We start from the raw sequence: 16,923 nt of genomic DNA on the forward strand, positions 1-16,923 counted from the left end.
TTACAGAGGCCTACAGTGCAGCTCCATCGGTAGCGCAGCCTCCTGTGCTGCCGCTGCCCGCTGGACTGGCGAATAATTAGTGCTGCTCTCTGCAAATGTTTCTTTAGCCGTGACTTGGACCTTCTTATTGCAATTGCTCCTTTATACCCTTGCAGTAAAACCATACCTTTCTTAATCCACATTGCTGCGGATGTTCTTCCAGCATCCTAGGATGTGCAGGAAGGAACCATCGGGTTCGTCTGCATGTGGAATTGGCAGGGGCTCTTTTCCCTTCCACTCACCCATCTGTGAGTTTGTAGAATCGCAGAATATTGGGTGGGAAGGGATCCTGAAGTTTTCCTCTTGCCCTCAGGGAAAATCAGCAATGCTTGTGCCATTCCTGACAGATTATTTGTCTAACCTGTTTGTATGGAGGCTTCACAACCTCCCCAGACAACCTTACCACTGCTTAGAATGTTGTCTTAATGTCTTTCTACATGTTTTTTTCCTGTTTTCTTGTCCTTTCTTTATTTGGATTCAGAGAACAATTTATTGCCATCTTTGTGACAGTCCTGCACGTGTTTGAAGGCCATTAACATATTTACTAATATTTTGTCCAAGGTGCGTAATAGATATTTTAATTCATCTTTGTGTATTACGGGCCATGCAGTCAGATAGGTTATGTCATGTTACCCTCTCTGACGTTATTCCATACTGCATTAAGGACTGAGATGAAGAGTTTACCCGCTGGCTTTTGGCAAGAGGCAGCATAAATCTGCACCAACTCAGGAACAGGCCAAGGATAAAGTTTTTATTGTTCTACCCTCCTGGGTGCCTCCCTGCTTCAGTCGGGAAGTAATTTGCTTTGCTTTATTCGCTGTTAGCACATCGCTTCCCAGACGCAGGGACTGAGTCAGTATGGCTTCTTTGTTGGTAGAAGCAGAAGGAATTAAAACCCAGTCTTTTGCCCAGATCTGGTGATGGTGGGGAAGAAAAAGTGAGTTTAATCGGGCCTCAGAGACAGCTCGTTGACATGTGGCACATGCAATACTATTCAGAGAGTGGTCCAACTGTATACAACAAACGAGAGTTGACTTTAGATTTATCTTCATTATTACTTTTCTTGCTAATATCTAACACTGTTTAGCAAATGAAAATTATCCTTTATTTTCCTTCTTTCTGATGAAGCCATGGGCACGTCCCACAGAGGTAGGTCAGAGTCCCAGGTGAGGCCTGTGCCTACATAGGGTCTTGGTTTCATCGCTGCCTACAGTTGTCTTCAGGAGCTGGAGCAGCTCACCTAAGCCCAGCATTTCATAATCTGTCTCCCCACTGCCTTGGGTTGTCCCACAAGGGACAGTCCACCTTTCCTTTTTGTTTTCTCACCTTTTTTATATCCTCTGAAACATTTCAAAATTCAATCAGCTGAATTATTAATCCATTAAAACAAACAAAACCAACATTTTGAGATGTCCACAGCTGTTTTTGTCAACTTGAAATGTTTTCAAAGCATATAAATATGTACTGAGCACAAATACATTATGCCGTTCTCTTCTCTAATTATCTATGGCACTTCCATGATATTGCATGTCAGTTTAAATTTTCACTGCTGCTGAAAGCACTTGAACCGAAGTTATCTGACAGTAAGTTACAATTCTGACATGCAGCTAAAATGGTGTAAACAACATCTTGCCTTAATGGTAAAGGAAGCTAGACTTGGAGACTCCTCTGAAAGACCAATGCGATAGCAGGTGGGTGTATTTCCTGAGGCTCAATAAAGAGCTATTTCTTCCAAAGGGTTTTGATACTTGCCATAATATTGTGTTTCTGTTGGCAAGTCTGAGGTACTGTGTTTGGTCGATGATGTTTCACAGATAGCCATTTGTTTCCTCTTTTGGATTAATGTGCTGAGCTACAAGGGTTCCTGCCCATTCAAGTTACTGGGTTTCATTTCTCTATCATACGACTAAATGTTTTTTTTCACCCTTTTGCACAATTACTTAGAAACCCAGGGAGGAGTTGCTCTTTTCACTCTTCTCCACTTCCTTCCTGATCCAGCTGTGTCAGAGGACAAGGTCACCATCCTCAAATGCTCTTTCACAAACTGCTCTCCATCAGAGCAGTAGTAAAGTGCTGCCTAATAGGCTTCTGACAGAGTCAACCGAGTAAGTTTAAACAGTTTTTAAATGGACAGCCTGAGCTATCACAGACAAATTTGCCTGCAGAGCAGTAGGAGTGTTCCTGTAAATGTATTCAGTGGAGGTATCTCCACTGGGGAGCGGTGACAAGTGGCTGGCATTGACAGGCTCTCCCACGAAGAGCTGGATGGGGAGATGGTGCATGTCTCTGGCCTGGTCCCCAGGCAGCAGCCAGTGCCCCTGGCTGTATCTGCAGAGGGAGGGTGTCTGCATATGAATGCTTTATTGGTCGTACACTCTCTGTCCATGATGACTTTCTCAGTTTAGTGTTAGTCTTTGATTAAATACCCTAAACAAAACCAGGAGACCCTGTTAACGCTGCGTGAATTGTAGTCGTAATAATGGGAATTTACACCTGAGTTTAGTCCAGCGTAACTTTTCCTTGCGCCTTGCAACTTACCTAGCATCAGCTGAATAACATTAATTTATCCTATGCATGCTCCTAGCCTATGATAAACTTGGTGATTTCATCTCAGTCATGCAGTAATAAAAAGTAAGTATACAGGATTATTTAAAGGCACTTTTAATAAATATAAGGATTCATTTGGAAACTTTCATGTTGTTTGTAAGGAGATGACTTTGCTACTTGAACAAACACACTGAATTTGAAAATTGTAAGTGGGAGAAAGATGGGAAGAAGCACTTGAAACTGTTGTTCTGATTATGCTACCCACAGCAAAAATGGATTAAGGACCTGGTCCTAAGGCGATGGTGGTGAGTGATTCATGCCAAACTTAAGATCCATATGATGTGTAGTTTTATCACACTTAATTTTTAGTGAGATATTTTATTAATAATAACATGTATGCCGAAAAGATTAATTCATAATCCATGCTAGTGATGATAAAGAAAACATGAAAGAAGAATGTCAAGTTTAATGGAAATGCAGTATTACACATATCACCTATTTGATCTGCAAGGATCCTACGGATCTTGTGCTTCTCTCCTTGGAACACGTTATTTGCATTTCAGACCTCATATGCTAGAATGGTTTATTTTGTCACCATCAAATCAGGTAGCAGCTGAGGCTGCTTAAGCAAGCCCAGTTGGGTGGCGTAACCTTTCTGAAGGTTATTCTGACACTTAAAACACTTGGTACAACACCACGCAAACTGAAAAACTGTCTGTGGTCATTCAGCAGGTTATTTTGCCATTTAAAGCAGTACAATTACTTTCTGTTGCTAACAAGTGCTCACGTTTCTATTCTATATACCAAGTTGGCATTGCTTAAACTGCAAAGGTTACACAGCCATCTTCAGAGAGACTTACATTGATTAAATGCATTCAACATCCCTTGAAAGTCAGTGGCATTTGGACACCAGACTCGCTTGTGCACCTTTAAATACTTTGGCCTTAATTAGGAATAATAAGCTTTACAATACTATTTAATCAACCAGTGATTCTTCATCTTGTCTTTTATTCCATAATCTCTTACTCTGTGTGTGAAACAAATTGAGCTAATATCACTAGCCCCCTTAATCCGTTAATCTAGCTGGCTTTTGTGTTATGAATATGAGCCTGGCTTTAAAGCAGCTCCTTCTTGACATTTTGCCTGGGGTTCTAATATTTGTGCTTAAAGTCTTTGATGGATTAATGAATAAAACCAAGCCTGTTGTGTTATGTCTCTGAATCTATGTATATTACAACTTCCTTGTGGCAAAGACGGTTCATAGGGTTTTAGAGGCACAGAGAGCATTAATGTGTACTCAGCTAGAATCCGTGCTGCTTTGGAGGAAAACATGGCTTTTCTCTGCTATATTAGCAAATCTGCTAGAATAGAGTAGGGAGAGGGAAGAGGGTGCTAGTGAGCCATTGTGGACATAAGAAAAGTTGAATGTGAAACCCAGAAGTATTGAAGGCTCAGAGCTTGCCACAATAGTACTTTCAGAGCAGTGCTCACAAGGCAGGACACTGAATAGGCAGGAGTCTTGCAAAGGATCGGGGTTAGAAGTGGCCCACCGATACAAGGTTGAGAGCTGACGACCCTAGAGGCAGACATGATGGTAGCTATGGTACAAGCCTGCAATCTCCTTGTGTGGGTGTAAGTCAGGAGCAAGAACAACAGAGTCCAAAGATGCATGCTGCTGGAAGAGCAGAATCAGGCATCATCTCTACATGCTGCAGGATTTATTTGCTGTTCAGGATTTACAGTCATCTCTGACAATTGCTTCTTGCAGCCACAAAACCAAGTACATCCTACACTGAAGCACAGCAATAACAAGATTTGAATGTCATTAGGGGCTGCTCCTACACATCTCGTATTAAAGCAGCTAAGTGTTTAACCCATGAATAGAGCTCCTATTATCTTTGCTTTTGAAACCTCAGTATAGATCACTTAACCACTCTGCAAGAAATCTCATGAGAGACCACAACTGCAGGGAACAAAGAAAAGTGAAAACGAATGTATCTGCTAGAGCTTCTTAACCACATTTTTCATATGAGCACAGAGTCAACTTGAATTTTACTCCTAATATAGATTAACCTAAGACAGATTTCTGCAGAGCACAAGGCTCTAAGAGAATTTGGTCAGATAATTGGCAGAGCTTTTCACTGTGTGCAGCACAGAGGAGAGACTAATGATGAAATGCATAACGCTGCCTCCTTCCTAACGTGGGATTTAAAAAAAAAAAAAGTTAGATCCCATTTGCATTTTCCATCTGTGCTCAGGTAAATCTGAGTCAGAGATGATAATCCGTTTCACTGTAGTTTATCTAGGAAATTGAGCTATCAAATAGTGGGTTCAGTTGCAGGCAAGGTTGTGGCCATTGGAGATGTTTCAGTATTGTATAGGGTTAGATCAGAGTCTCTTCCACAGCTGTGTAAATCTGGTGGTATGGGGTTGAAGAGGTAATAGAAGTGTGAGATTTACCCATATAAAACTGATTGAGAAGAAACTAGCCTATCTGCTGACTAACAAGCAAATTACCTGATTCACTTAAATACATTTTATAAATATTAAATGATCATTAACAAATAGAACAGTTTTTAAGTTATATTTTAATGCTTAAAAAAAAGTCAATTTCACAGCACATTAAACAAATCTCTTTGTTTAATCACAGAAAAGTTATGTACTAAAAATGGTGAAAGTCAGATTTATCCCCAGCCCTTGTCCAGTGACTTGAAGAGGCCCCTTCCTGAGAGACAGGGTCAGGCTCCAGCTTCATGTTCAGCATTCCCTCTGTGATTGCAAACAGTTAATTGTGATGATGGAAGGTGTGTGCACAGTGAGGTGAAGGAATTAAGGCTAGGAAATGCAATCAACCTATGCTACCAGTCAACTGCAATCTACTCTTTATGAGTGTATTTACAACAATGTTTTAGCAATAGCTTTACAAATTAAATTTAGGGCTGTATATTAAAACAGGCTTGCACATGCATGCATAAAATCTGTGTTAAGAGCTGCTTCCTGGCGCAGCAACAGGGATCATGACCATGCTGCATACCAGCCTGCACAGAAATCAGACCACTTCCAGTACTCTCAGAATGATCTGGTTATGGCCTAAACAAGCTCAGTCTGTACATCACCACAGAACTGGGTACAGAAACACCTCCCTGGTGAAATGTGAAGATGTTTACTGGTAGCCACATGAGTTACAAAAGCTCCTCTCTCCTAAGCAAAGGCTTAGCAAGACACAACTAAGCAAAGAGGAACAGGGATGCTGACTTCCCCTCTCTGTTTTGCTCCTCTAAGGATTTTTTAGGTAGGTCTGCAATGGAGGAGAAATGCATTTCTCCTCAGACACATTGGATAAGCTTTTGGTGAGCAGGGCATTTTCCTAGAATGAACTTCCCACAGTCAAAGTTCATTCAGACACAACGTTGTTTCACGTGAATTTTCTGGAATAAAAGCCCTCACACTTCCTAGCAAATAGCAACGTGAAAAATGCTGTTGAATCTTCAGGTAGGACCAGAATTTCAAAACCATATACAAATACCTCAAAAAAATCCTAAGAAATCACTGTTGGTCAGTGGCAACATTCAATTTGAAACCAGGTTCAGTTTCTGAATATTTTAAACTGATTTACATAGCATTGTTCTGTAAGGCGTCAATTCAGCAAAGCATGGAAGTACGTGCTTTATTTGGAACCCTTGCATATGCCACCAAATTCAATGGGATCACATGTCATTAAGTGCTTTTCTGGGCTGAAACTTAATTCTTTGAATTTATAAGAATTTCTGGATGCTTATTTGGGTCATAAAAGAGCTAAAATATTTTACTGTAATAGTTCTTCAAGAAAAGAAAACCTAACCAAAAACTTTGCTTTCACTGATTATCAGGAAAAGCATGTCCCACTATTACATGAAATTGAATATTAGAATCTATTCTAAGGCAAAAGAGCGCCTTATATTGTATTAGTCACCTGACAGAGTATTTGGATTGTGTTGAATTAGACCACTTATGTGTTGTCAACATTTATTACCTGGTTTACAATTAATCAGAAGTAAACTTCACCATAACTGAACATTTTGTTTGATCTTAAAGGTGGCTTGCACATTATATGCAAGTAACTTGTTACATGAACTTCCTGAATATTTTATACTGTAGTGTAGTGTCAAAAACTTAGAGACAACAAGAGTATGTTTGACTTGTTTTATGAGCACAGTGTAATCACTGTAGGGCCTACTTACTTATTTTCCCTTTCACTGAATAATACTTAGTTCTTCTCCAAATCCTCTCTGCCTTTACAAGAGAGGTAACACTTGTTAATGTTACTCCTGGGGGAAAATATTGCAAATTAAATTCTATCCCCTGATCTGTATTCTGTGAGCCAAGGTGTTTACTCACAGCATGTATCTGTCTATTCAAAAATGCCTGTGCATGTCTGAATTTTGCACATGTAAATATTTACATATTTAAGTAATTCTGTGATATAGGACATGCATTACACACCTGTGGTGGGTAATGGGGGAATGCATTATGAATTATTACACAAAAGAGTGGATGTCTCCTGCACATCATGCCACTGCCAGAAGAATTCTCCTTCGTGACAAACACTTCCTGGCCTCCCAGAGCAGATTGTTCTCCAGGCAAACAAGTTGTCAGGCATGGGCCATAATCAAAACTTAAAATGGGTGGAAGGAACCCGTAATTTCAGCACTGAGTTGTCATGGCAGGAACTAGCACTGTCCAAAAGGTAGAACTGCAGATAAAAGTTCTCTCTTATCAGGCAGACCTAAAGGAAGTAGAAGCAGCAGGACTTAGTATCTCATGTATAATCTTCCTCGGTGAGACCAGAGACAGAGCAAGCCACCACCTTCAGTGAGCAGCCCTTGCTGAAGAGTCATTGCAGCTGCGGTGCTCCTACGTGAGATAAACACCGGTTTTCACAACTGACAGAGCCACGATGATGGGCACCAAACCACACCTTCTCCTTAAAGTGGGTTACAACAGTAGGTGTTATAATGTGGCACAACTTGGCCATCTCTGTATGTACATGACTTGTGTCGCTGCAGGCACGGAAACCAGCAAACAAGCCTCTGATTATGTGTGTGTGCAAGTGTTACTACTTAAGCATAGAAGCGGTCAGTGGCACAGCTCTGAAAATCACAGGCAGATGGTATGTTCTGGACAATGCTGCTGATGTGGATACATTGGTTTACCAGCTCTTCTTCCTCCCAGTCCTGAAGTTCCTCAAAGCAGAAAGCATCACGAGGCCAAAACCATACAGATGTGGAAGATTATTTAAAGATCCTCCTGATGTCTTCTACTACAAAACTGCTGTAAGTTAGCTAGCTCATGAGTATTTTCCTCTGGCTCCTTAGTCTCCAAAGGGCTTCAAGAACATGCCTTCCTGTCTTGCAAAGAAGTAGACTTGTTCCCTACAGTAATATATTTTCTAGATTCTGAATGAATTTCACATCTACTGCTCCTCTTTATGGAGGTTATTTCTTTGTGATGGAGATCTGGGGCATAGACAAAAGTAAGTACTAGAAACATTAAAAATACAAGTAATTCTCAAAGATGGTAAAGGAGGTCTCATCTTTAGAAAAATCTTCCCGGATTTATGTTTAAAATAAGTGTTTACAATATGTGCCCTATTCTATCAATTCAGAACCTATTAAAATGAGAAATCACATAGCATAAGACTCATTCATCTTTACCATACGTTGGACCTTACTCTACCAAAGGCTAGATTTCTCTTGGGGCACATCTAATACCTTGTCTGAATACTTGCTCTTCTTGTACTACCCAAACTATAGCCAAGCCAGTTTTTGCATCCTCTTTTGTTGATGCTTATCTAAATATAGTGAAAGTAATGATATCAAACTTGTTTATTTGAATTTGTGTAAATGTCTTTGATTCGTAATATCCTTGATAAATCTGTGGTGTTCATGGGGCAGTTTCAGAGGTCAATGGAAACTACCGTGCTAACTCAGCTGTTAAGGGTGGCAGCAGGAGGTGGAGTCTGCTTGTTGTGTTCCTCTGTTCCCAGAGGGAAGTAGCATGTTCTTAATGCTGTTTTTTCCTGGGCAACTCAATCCAAGAGTTTGGAGAATTCGTGTAGAGGTTTAGCAAGATTTCACTCTCCGATAGGGGCATGTAGTAGCATCCTCCTAGCATGCAGGTTTCTGTGGGACTGCACAATGTGGTCAGGGGACACGAGTGCATCAGTGGCATGCAAATGAGCTGTTGCAGCTGCCAGTACTGGATGTGACATATATTGTAAAAAACGCTTCCTGATATTAAAGGTTGCATTAAGTCAAGTACCAAAACACTGTCCTGTTTGTGAAGAACAGATGCAGTATTTTATTAGATATTAGACAAATAAACTAGTATCATACCAGAAGCTTAAGAATAAAACTTTGTCTTTAAAATACTGTAGTTTTCAGTTTTAGGCAAAACGAGACAGTATTAGAATCTTCTTTTTTAAAAAAAAAAAACAAAACAGTTTATTTTCTAATTATTCTTTCTGCAGCAAAGGACAGCCTCAAACATGGAAAATGTTTCAGGTGAGTAGTGGAAGAAATCTTGTCTGCACATACATTGCATTGGCATGGCGTCGTAGTAGATGTCCCAAAATCTGTCTGTCAGCGTTTTGAAAAACTGATTAATCATGCAAACACAATCTCCAGTGTCATTCTTCATGCAAAGTTCTCTTTTTCTTCTGCTTCCTTTTGATTTTCTTTTTTGGGTACCACCTGTCTTTTTGCATTAAGTGGAAAGACAAAATTTAAAGAAAAAAGGCAAAACCCAGATTGAAAGACCAACCCAAAAAAAAAGCCAGTCCCTTCTGCAGCGCAACAAAGTACTGTCTGCAACAGTCAGTGGCTGATTCTAACTTAGATAATCCAAAGTAGGTCACCTTCATGAGTCTTGCAGACTTTCCAACTTAGTAACTCAGAAGGATAATAATACAATTTTTAGTTAATGAGAGAACATCAGAAAAAAGAACTGCAGGAAGCTGTGAACTGCAATATCTCCTTATTGAAGACAGAATGCCACATGGCAAGAACAGATGGGTAATCCTTTCGTGATTATCCTGGACCACTGGCTGAAAGGAAAAAGCTGTCACAGCACTGAAGGCTGTATATAAAGTACATATACATGACATTTTCCCTCACTGGTAGTAAAAGGTTATATATGCTAAAGGATTATACAGAAAAGGGGACAATTTAGTGTGATGGTGACGGGAGTAATTCTTCCATTTTCCCTCCGTTCCTGAAGTGGAGCATATGCCAAGGTCCTGAAATAAATACGTCTCTCACAAGAAAGACATAATATATATTCCACATATATACTACATATTTTATATAAATTAAACATAGAAAATACCTGCTTTTCTTCCCTCTGACTGCAATGATCCAAAAAAATGAAAATAAGGATGATATATGTTGCTAATTTAAGATATTGTTACTGGAACAAGATGTTGCTGTTAACAATTTGATTTCTGCATATATGTAGTGACACTGGAGCTTGTGTTTCCAAATTGTTAAGTACTGAAACAAAGCAACAGCGGGTTAAGAACAGCTTCCTGGAATCTCGGGCTTTACAAGACCACCAGATCTAGAGGTGTTCATTGCACACACTGGTGACATCTCCATGGACGTTAGCTCTGGCAGTGCGTGCTAAAAGAGAACGTGGCCTTTGTAACTCACTTGGCAAGGAGCTAGGTGTAAAATGAGCACATAGAAATGAATCTTCAGGATTTGGTTGTCTTTGAAGAGATATAATAATATTGACTGGTGCATCTACCTGAGTGGTCAAGAATGTAGATGCAAACCATAAAATGACTGGAGAATATAGTATAAGGTAATGATGGTGCTGTGGTTTCAATAAAATCAAGACAGATTTCCTCTACTTTTAATGTATTGCAATATGCCAGTTGTTGTTTTGTTTTGTATTCCTAGGCAGGCACTGAACTGTACCTTGAGAAGTGGAAATTTCTATCAGCCTCTCAAAGAGTAACTCCTTAACCTATTTTGCTCTTTCAGATTTGATGCATAGACCAGTAACACCAACCTCTCGAGGAAAAGGTTCTCCTCCATACGCACAGTGCTTTACTGAAATGATAGGGGTGGTATGTTTTTCTTGCTAGTGACAGAAGTCGGGGTAGGAAGGGAGGAATAAAATTGCCACTTGAGGGGAGGATGCCCTCATCTCCGGGAGATACCTCTACTGTTACTGCAGATTACTTATAGTACATGGCTCATGCTCACGGCTTATTTTGAATATTTTCTGTTCCTAGGTGTTAAGATTTTTTGAAATCCTGGGGATATATACAAGTTTGCCAAATAGTCCAGATTCTTCAAAAATCTTGTTTTATAATGGAGTATATTAGAGACACTTGTCCTTAGAAAAATCAGTTCATTCTAGATATGCCTTTTCCCCCTTCATCATGATAATGTATCTGCAATCTAAATTTTGATGCAACAGGGACATGTCTGTTTTTAAGAAAAATGCAAATCTTCACTCTGAAATAACTTAGTCTTTCGCTGAATACAGAATGTGCTTCTAAACCATCTATGAATCAGCCTGTGAGTTGGAGTTCAGATAAGCTGGTAGTGTTCATTCACCAGATGGACCATAAGCTCCTCAAAGTAGAGGAAAGGATATTGCTTATTAACACTGCTCTAAACCTCATTTATTTCCTTTTACATGATTCAATTTCAGACTCTGTTTATGTTGTAAGGAGGAAGAAGGGTGTATTTTAATAACAGGATAGGTAGATCTAGAGTAAAAATGTTACTGGAACAGCATCTGGTTATTTATTTATGTTACTCTGGGTAGCTCGGATTGATATCCATGTCCCCTCACATACACCCAGGCTGAATTATTACGCAACTGTGAAGAGGTGAAAAATAGTTAAGCCAATTATCTGTTAGGATTTTATGGCAAATTAGCCAGGTCACATTAGTTTTCCTTGCTTAAAACATCACCCCTTTGACTGCTAAGTGCAACCACAATAATACTTTTCTATTAAAAATCAAATCTATTTTCCCTCTTGTACTTTGTGCTAGACACTAATAGTCTCATGGAACACGAGCAACATCAGAAATTTTCAGTGGTAACTCTCACAAATGTGCTCCATGTAGACAGATTCTTTTCTGATGCAGCATAGCTCACTTGAGCTGCCATTATTCATGAATGTGATCATAGGGTAAGTCCATTTTATGTTTTTAACTTTTCTGTCATTTCTGATTTGAGTTTAGTCTTAGGATTTGTGAAGTTTAGTTTTTCCATTTTTGTTGTGTTGGTTTTTTTTTTTCCATCTTCAAATTCTCAAGAATCTCCATCTTGCCTTTTTTAAGTTCTAGTTTGAACCATTATAGCACAGGGAAAAAAATAGTTAAATTATGCTGCTATTTACTTCTATTTGGCTGTTTTCTTTGGAAACAGAGGAAGGATGTTATGAGCAGTTAGCGGTCACTGGTCATAGTATGGTTTTAAAAATGAATGCTGTACCTCCTGCATTCTCCTATTTTACATAATATCTGTAAATACAGGGGAGAGGAGGATGTTGTCGAAGAGGAAGCCTGCTCAGCGCAGAAGTATTGCCTGCTGGGGCTCCCATCCGTACACTGAAGACTCAGAATTCTATGGCCTATAAATTAACGTGGTTTGGAGACAAACCTTTCCAGACATGCTTTCAGTAGCACACACACAAAACTGAGCATGCACAGCTACTCGTCACTGCCTTAATCAGTCACAGTATTTATATACAGAAATTAGGAGAATCCACAGCTATTTTTCTGTATAAAAATTGCCTGAAAATCTCAAGCAAATTTTCCAGTAGGTCCTAAAAATTTAAGGAAAGATGGATCAAACTTTGGTCGTAATTACTGCTGTGTTCCTTTTACAGTGAGCAGCATCACCCTGTGCTAAAATGTTGCCTGGCTGTCTGTGGTTTTATCGTCACGCATCGTGACCTTCACCGTTGAGCTTGTCAGCCCAAGATTAACAGGAAGGAATCAGCTCTGCCGTCACACTGGAGAGCTACGGTAGGGGCGTGGAGAAAAAAAATGGAAATGAGTAGTGTTGCTAGTGGCTGTAACCAGGAAGGAGATTTATAACCCTCTGAGGAAAAGAGCTTCTGTTAAAAATCCTACTAGTTATGTGATGCTTCTGGGGAAGATCTTGAAGCAGTAGTGGAAACACAGAAATGTCCTGTTGCTGCTTAATGAAGAGTCAGTGCCCCTGCACAGCACACAGCATCTCACAGAAACATGCACAGTTTGTACTTCAGGTGTCAAAGTTCATGGCATTTTTCTTAGTGTGAACCTGTGTTCACCAAATAGTTGAACTCTGCTTTTTTAGCACTTCTGTGGAATTATTTTGAATGTCTCCCATTTCAGAGAGAGGTGAAGAGGAACAGAATCAGGCCTCAAGGTCTACAACTCTTCAAAGCTCGTGGTGGTTCTGTTGAAGTTCTGCCTGTTCAAAGTCTGTCTGTTGTGGCTCCTTGAGCCCCTGCCCTCTCCAGGCCCGAGGGAAGGCTGCATGGGGCAGCCCCATGCCAAGACCTCAGCTCCTCTTGCTGCTTTTGAAAAGGTACACACTGTTAATCCCAAATGGAGGGCACTTCTGTCTGCTATTTATCAGCAATTTGCTTAAGTGCGTTTATAATGCAGTTATTTGATGATTTTGAATAAAAAGTATCCATTAATATTCCAAGCTGTGTAGACTGTCCCATCAAAAGTATTTGAGAATACTTTGAATCTCTAGTTTTCTTGTTCAGACAATTCACTTTGCTGTGCCATGGGGCCAGCAAATCTGATGTGCGTGCAACTGGTGCAGAAGTCTGGCACTGCCAAAATTCATTATCACAGGCTCTCTGCCCATAAAGAGCAATTCGCCATCACCACAGATGGCAAAGATGGACGCTGTCCCACGGCATGAACCAGAGGTGAGCCAGACAATGGCCAGCCTTCACACAATCACGGGTTTTTGTGCTGTCTTACCTGCAAGTTACTAATAGCGTGTTTTGACCTCTTCATTTAGAGATACCATGAAGTCAAAGATACTCTTGACTGCGACCCTCTTGGAAACCAAGTGTTGTATTTGGGCCTGATTCAGATCTTGCTGCTCTGTGAATGAGGAGTAACAGCACTGGCATCAGTGGTTTCACACCAGGACAGAGCACCATGAAGTGAGTGAGTACCCAGCAGTGCCAATGGCAGGTACAGGACCACAGGGCCCAGAACTGCCAGGCACAGACCAATACCTTGCCAGTCTTTTTTAAAGATGCAATTTCCCATTGGAGACTCAAAAACCATGTGTTAAGAACAATAGATTATTTATTCCTAAATGTCATACATCTGTCTGATCATGAGATTATTAGAAATTAATTGTAACATTGGAAAGTCTTTGTCCAACTGTGCACAACTGTGTAAAGCCAAATGCTGGAGCAATGCTTCTTAAGTCTCACCTGCCACATGCTTCATCCTCTTCCGTAACACTGTGACAAAAGATACAGTCTGGGAAACTATTTGTAGCCTCACTGGATTGTGAGGAGTATTTCCTTAATACAGGATGCCTCTGAATCTTAATACTTGTCTCATTATTCTTCAGATTAGAAACTGAACTACTTCCAATGCGAGCAAAATCCTACTGGTCTGTGCAAAATTTACTTTTCTGCCATTGAGAGAGAAAAAAAAAAAAAGCAATTGTCTTTATCAGAAGATATTATTTTTCACCTTTGGATTTGGTGTGTAAAGCAGAATTGGGCTTACAGAAGGAGGCACTGTGCGGGCAGATTAGAAAAGTCCCTGCTTCACTACCATCATCAGATAATGAGATCTCTCAGATTAGAAAGCCAATACCAGTGCGGGAGGAGAAGGGAGCAGAAGTAATCCATTCAGTGCAGTTTTTGTGCCAGCGGGCAGTTAATTACCGCCACCCCACTGTCGCTGTCTCCACGGCCGGGCGGCCGGCCTGAGGGGGGTCGCACCTCGCCCTTCTCACCAACCCCTTCGCTTCACGGAAAGAAAACGAAATTACACAGACCACCATTTGTTGGGTTTAAAAGACAAAAAAAACACCGGGCGAGGGCCATGCCGAGGGGCAGAAGCCCCGTCCCCGTCCCGCTCGGGCGTCGCCGCCCGCCAGGTGCCGCCCCGCCGCCGTCCCTCAGAAGATGGCAGCCGCCGCGCCCCCTCCCCGCCGCCCTTCCCCCGCTCCGCCCCGCTCCTCCCCGGCCCCTTCCCCTCAAGCAGGGCCGGGGCTCGCCCGCCGGCAGCCCCCCGCCCCTCTCGGCCGCTCCTCCTCCTCCTCCCCCTCCCCATCGCAGCCTCCCGCCGCCCTCCTTCCTCTCCCTCCTCTTCCTCCTCCACCCCCGCTCCGGGGCTCGCCCCGGCCGCGGGCCGCCCCGGCTCCCCCCCCCCCACTTTTCTCCCCGAGCCCTGCCGCCTCCCGTGGTGCACACCTCCGCCTTCCTCCCCCTTCCTCCTCCTTCCTCCTCCTCCCGCTGCTGACGTGTGGCGCTGCCCGGCTGAAAACTCGGCGCCGCGGCGGATGCGGCGGCTCTCGGCAGCGCGGCGGCGGCGAAGATGGTGGCGGCTCCGTGCGCCCGCCGGCTGGCGCGGCGCTCCCGCTCGGCGCTGGTGGCGGCGCTCACCGTGCTGCTGCTGCAGACCCTCCTCGTCTGGAATTTCACCTCCCTCGACGCCGGCGAGGAGCAGCAGCGCGGAGGGGCCGGTCGAGAGAAGAGAGACCGCGGCGGTGCTGCCGGCGGGGAGAACCGGGAGCACCCGCAGCGCCGCGGAGCCGGCGCCCTGCACGGCAAGGCCATGGTAGGTGCGGGCAGAGCGGGCTGAGGTGGCTCAGTGCCGGGGGTCGGCGCCCGCTGCCCGCCCTGCAGGTGCCGCCGAGCCCCGTCCTCGCCGCCGGGCAGCGGCTGTCCTCCCGCGGAGCCCCTCGCCCTCACGGTTCGGCTCCTCCGGGGCTCCCCCCTGCGGCTTCGTCGCCCCCAAAAGCTCGCGGGCTCGACTCCGGTGCGATTCAACGGGGTGATCTGAGAGCTCGGGGGATGCTGCAGGCGTGCCCTCGCTCTCCATCACGTCTCGTTTTGTACTCGTGCAAACTCCGCGGGTTGTTGCTGAAATCCTTTAGGCCTGGGCACGCAGGGGGCCTGCCTCCCCGGGTGGTCCCCAGCTCCGGCCGGGTGGAAGGAGCCGAGTGGTGCTGAGGGCGGCCGGCATGCAGCCCAGCACATGCCTTGGTGCCTGCCCTTCAGCTCTGGAGAAGCTGCCTTTGCTTCCCATGCAGTCCTTTTACTGGGAGGCTCAGATTAAATAAGTTTTGCATTGTCCCTTAAAGTACGCCTATGTTTTGGTCTTTTTACATCTTGAGAGAGAAAGCAGGGGCTGGGGTCAGCGATGACTGAGCCCCTGGAATGACCAGGGCAAGGTGCCTGGAGCCGTGTCCGAGCTCGTGGGCTTTGTCCCTGGTACACAGGGCAACTTTTCAGAAAGGCAGCGTGTACCTGTGCGTTCAGGGCCTTGTGTGTGTTTGAGATGGGAAATTTAAGATCCTGGCTTACTGCATTCAGATTTTGTCTCTGTGCATTACCTTAGGTTGGTGCTTACTGTGTTCAAGAGCGAACTATTCAAACTGCATGATTTTCCTCTAGCGCTGGTCTTTTCTGTGTAGCCTTTCACTTGTTCATCTTCCTTTGATTCTCCTTGAGCATTTTTCCTTCTGGGTCTCTCCGTGTGGGTTAACAAAGGCTGGGCTGTCTCAGGGGTTTGGTACTGGGGCTGGCTGCAGGCCTCCAGCCCGGCACCTCACAACTCAGGGGTCTCTAGGAAATCCTCCTGCTCTGTGACACGACAGGATGAGCACTGCTCGCAGCTGTCCTATAAATGCCCTGGCCCCGTCGCCGGTTTGCACCCGGTGCTCTGGGCTGGGTGCTGCGCTTGGGGCTGAACGCGTTGGCTAATCCTTTCCGTGCTGGGGACGGAGGATGCGACCGGTTGGATGCCGGCAGCTGTGAATCACTGCTTCGTGCGCACAGATTCGAGCAAAGACCTAAAGATGGAGCACTGGGGCTCCTGGTAGAAAACGTGTCTTAAAACGCACACCGGGTATACTACTTTTCTCCTCGTGGGGAGACACCGGGTGTCCCACAGCTGGTGTTGCTGTAAAGAACTGTGCCCAGGGCAAGCCCTTTGGTGAGGCAATTGGGCAATGTTTCTTCAGGATGACCTTATGGTATGCGTGGCTTTGTTTAACCTGCTGGGAAACAGCTGCTGCCCTTAAACTACTTGGTCAGTACCTAAAAGCCCCCGCTTAAACACCTGGCAATCA

General features: G+C 43.5%; 1 protein-coding gene across 6 annotated transcripts in view; it reads left to right on the forward strand.

The window, feature by feature from the left end:
- The window catches only part of XYLT1 (xylosyltransferase 1), a 214,397-nt gene that overhangs the window by 13,758 nt on the left and 183,716 nt on the right, over positions 1–16,923 (forward strand). Inside the window, exons 1-5 of one of the 6 annotated variants that reach the window (XM_040574730.1) lie at positions 7,724–7,898; positions 9,095–9,128; positions 12,479–12,617; positions 12,972–13,167; positions 13,618–13,765. Coding sequence is in view for 2 of the 6 variants with exons in the window: in XM_040574728.1 (XP_040430662.1) it covers positions 15,165–15,407 (243 nt within the window). In the remaining 4 variants the exon portion in view is untranslated. Of the gene's footprint in view, positions 1–7,723; positions 7,899–9,091; positions 9,129–10,674; positions 10,697–12,478; positions 12,618–12,971; positions 13,168–13,617; positions 13,766–14,727; positions 15,408–16,923 lie in introns of those variants that run through there. The other 5 variants (XM_040574734.1, XM_040574731.1, XM_040574733.1 and 2 more) reach the window with 5 other exon arrangements.

Source organism: Cygnus olor, chromosome 15 (assembly GCF_009769625.2).
Source record: "Cygnus olor isolate bCygOlo1 chromosome 15, bCygOlo1.pri.v2, whole genome shotgun sequence".
NCBI classification, from domain to species: domain Eukaryota; kingdom Metazoa; phylum Chordata; class Aves; order Anseriformes; family Anatidae; genus Cygnus; species Cygnus olor.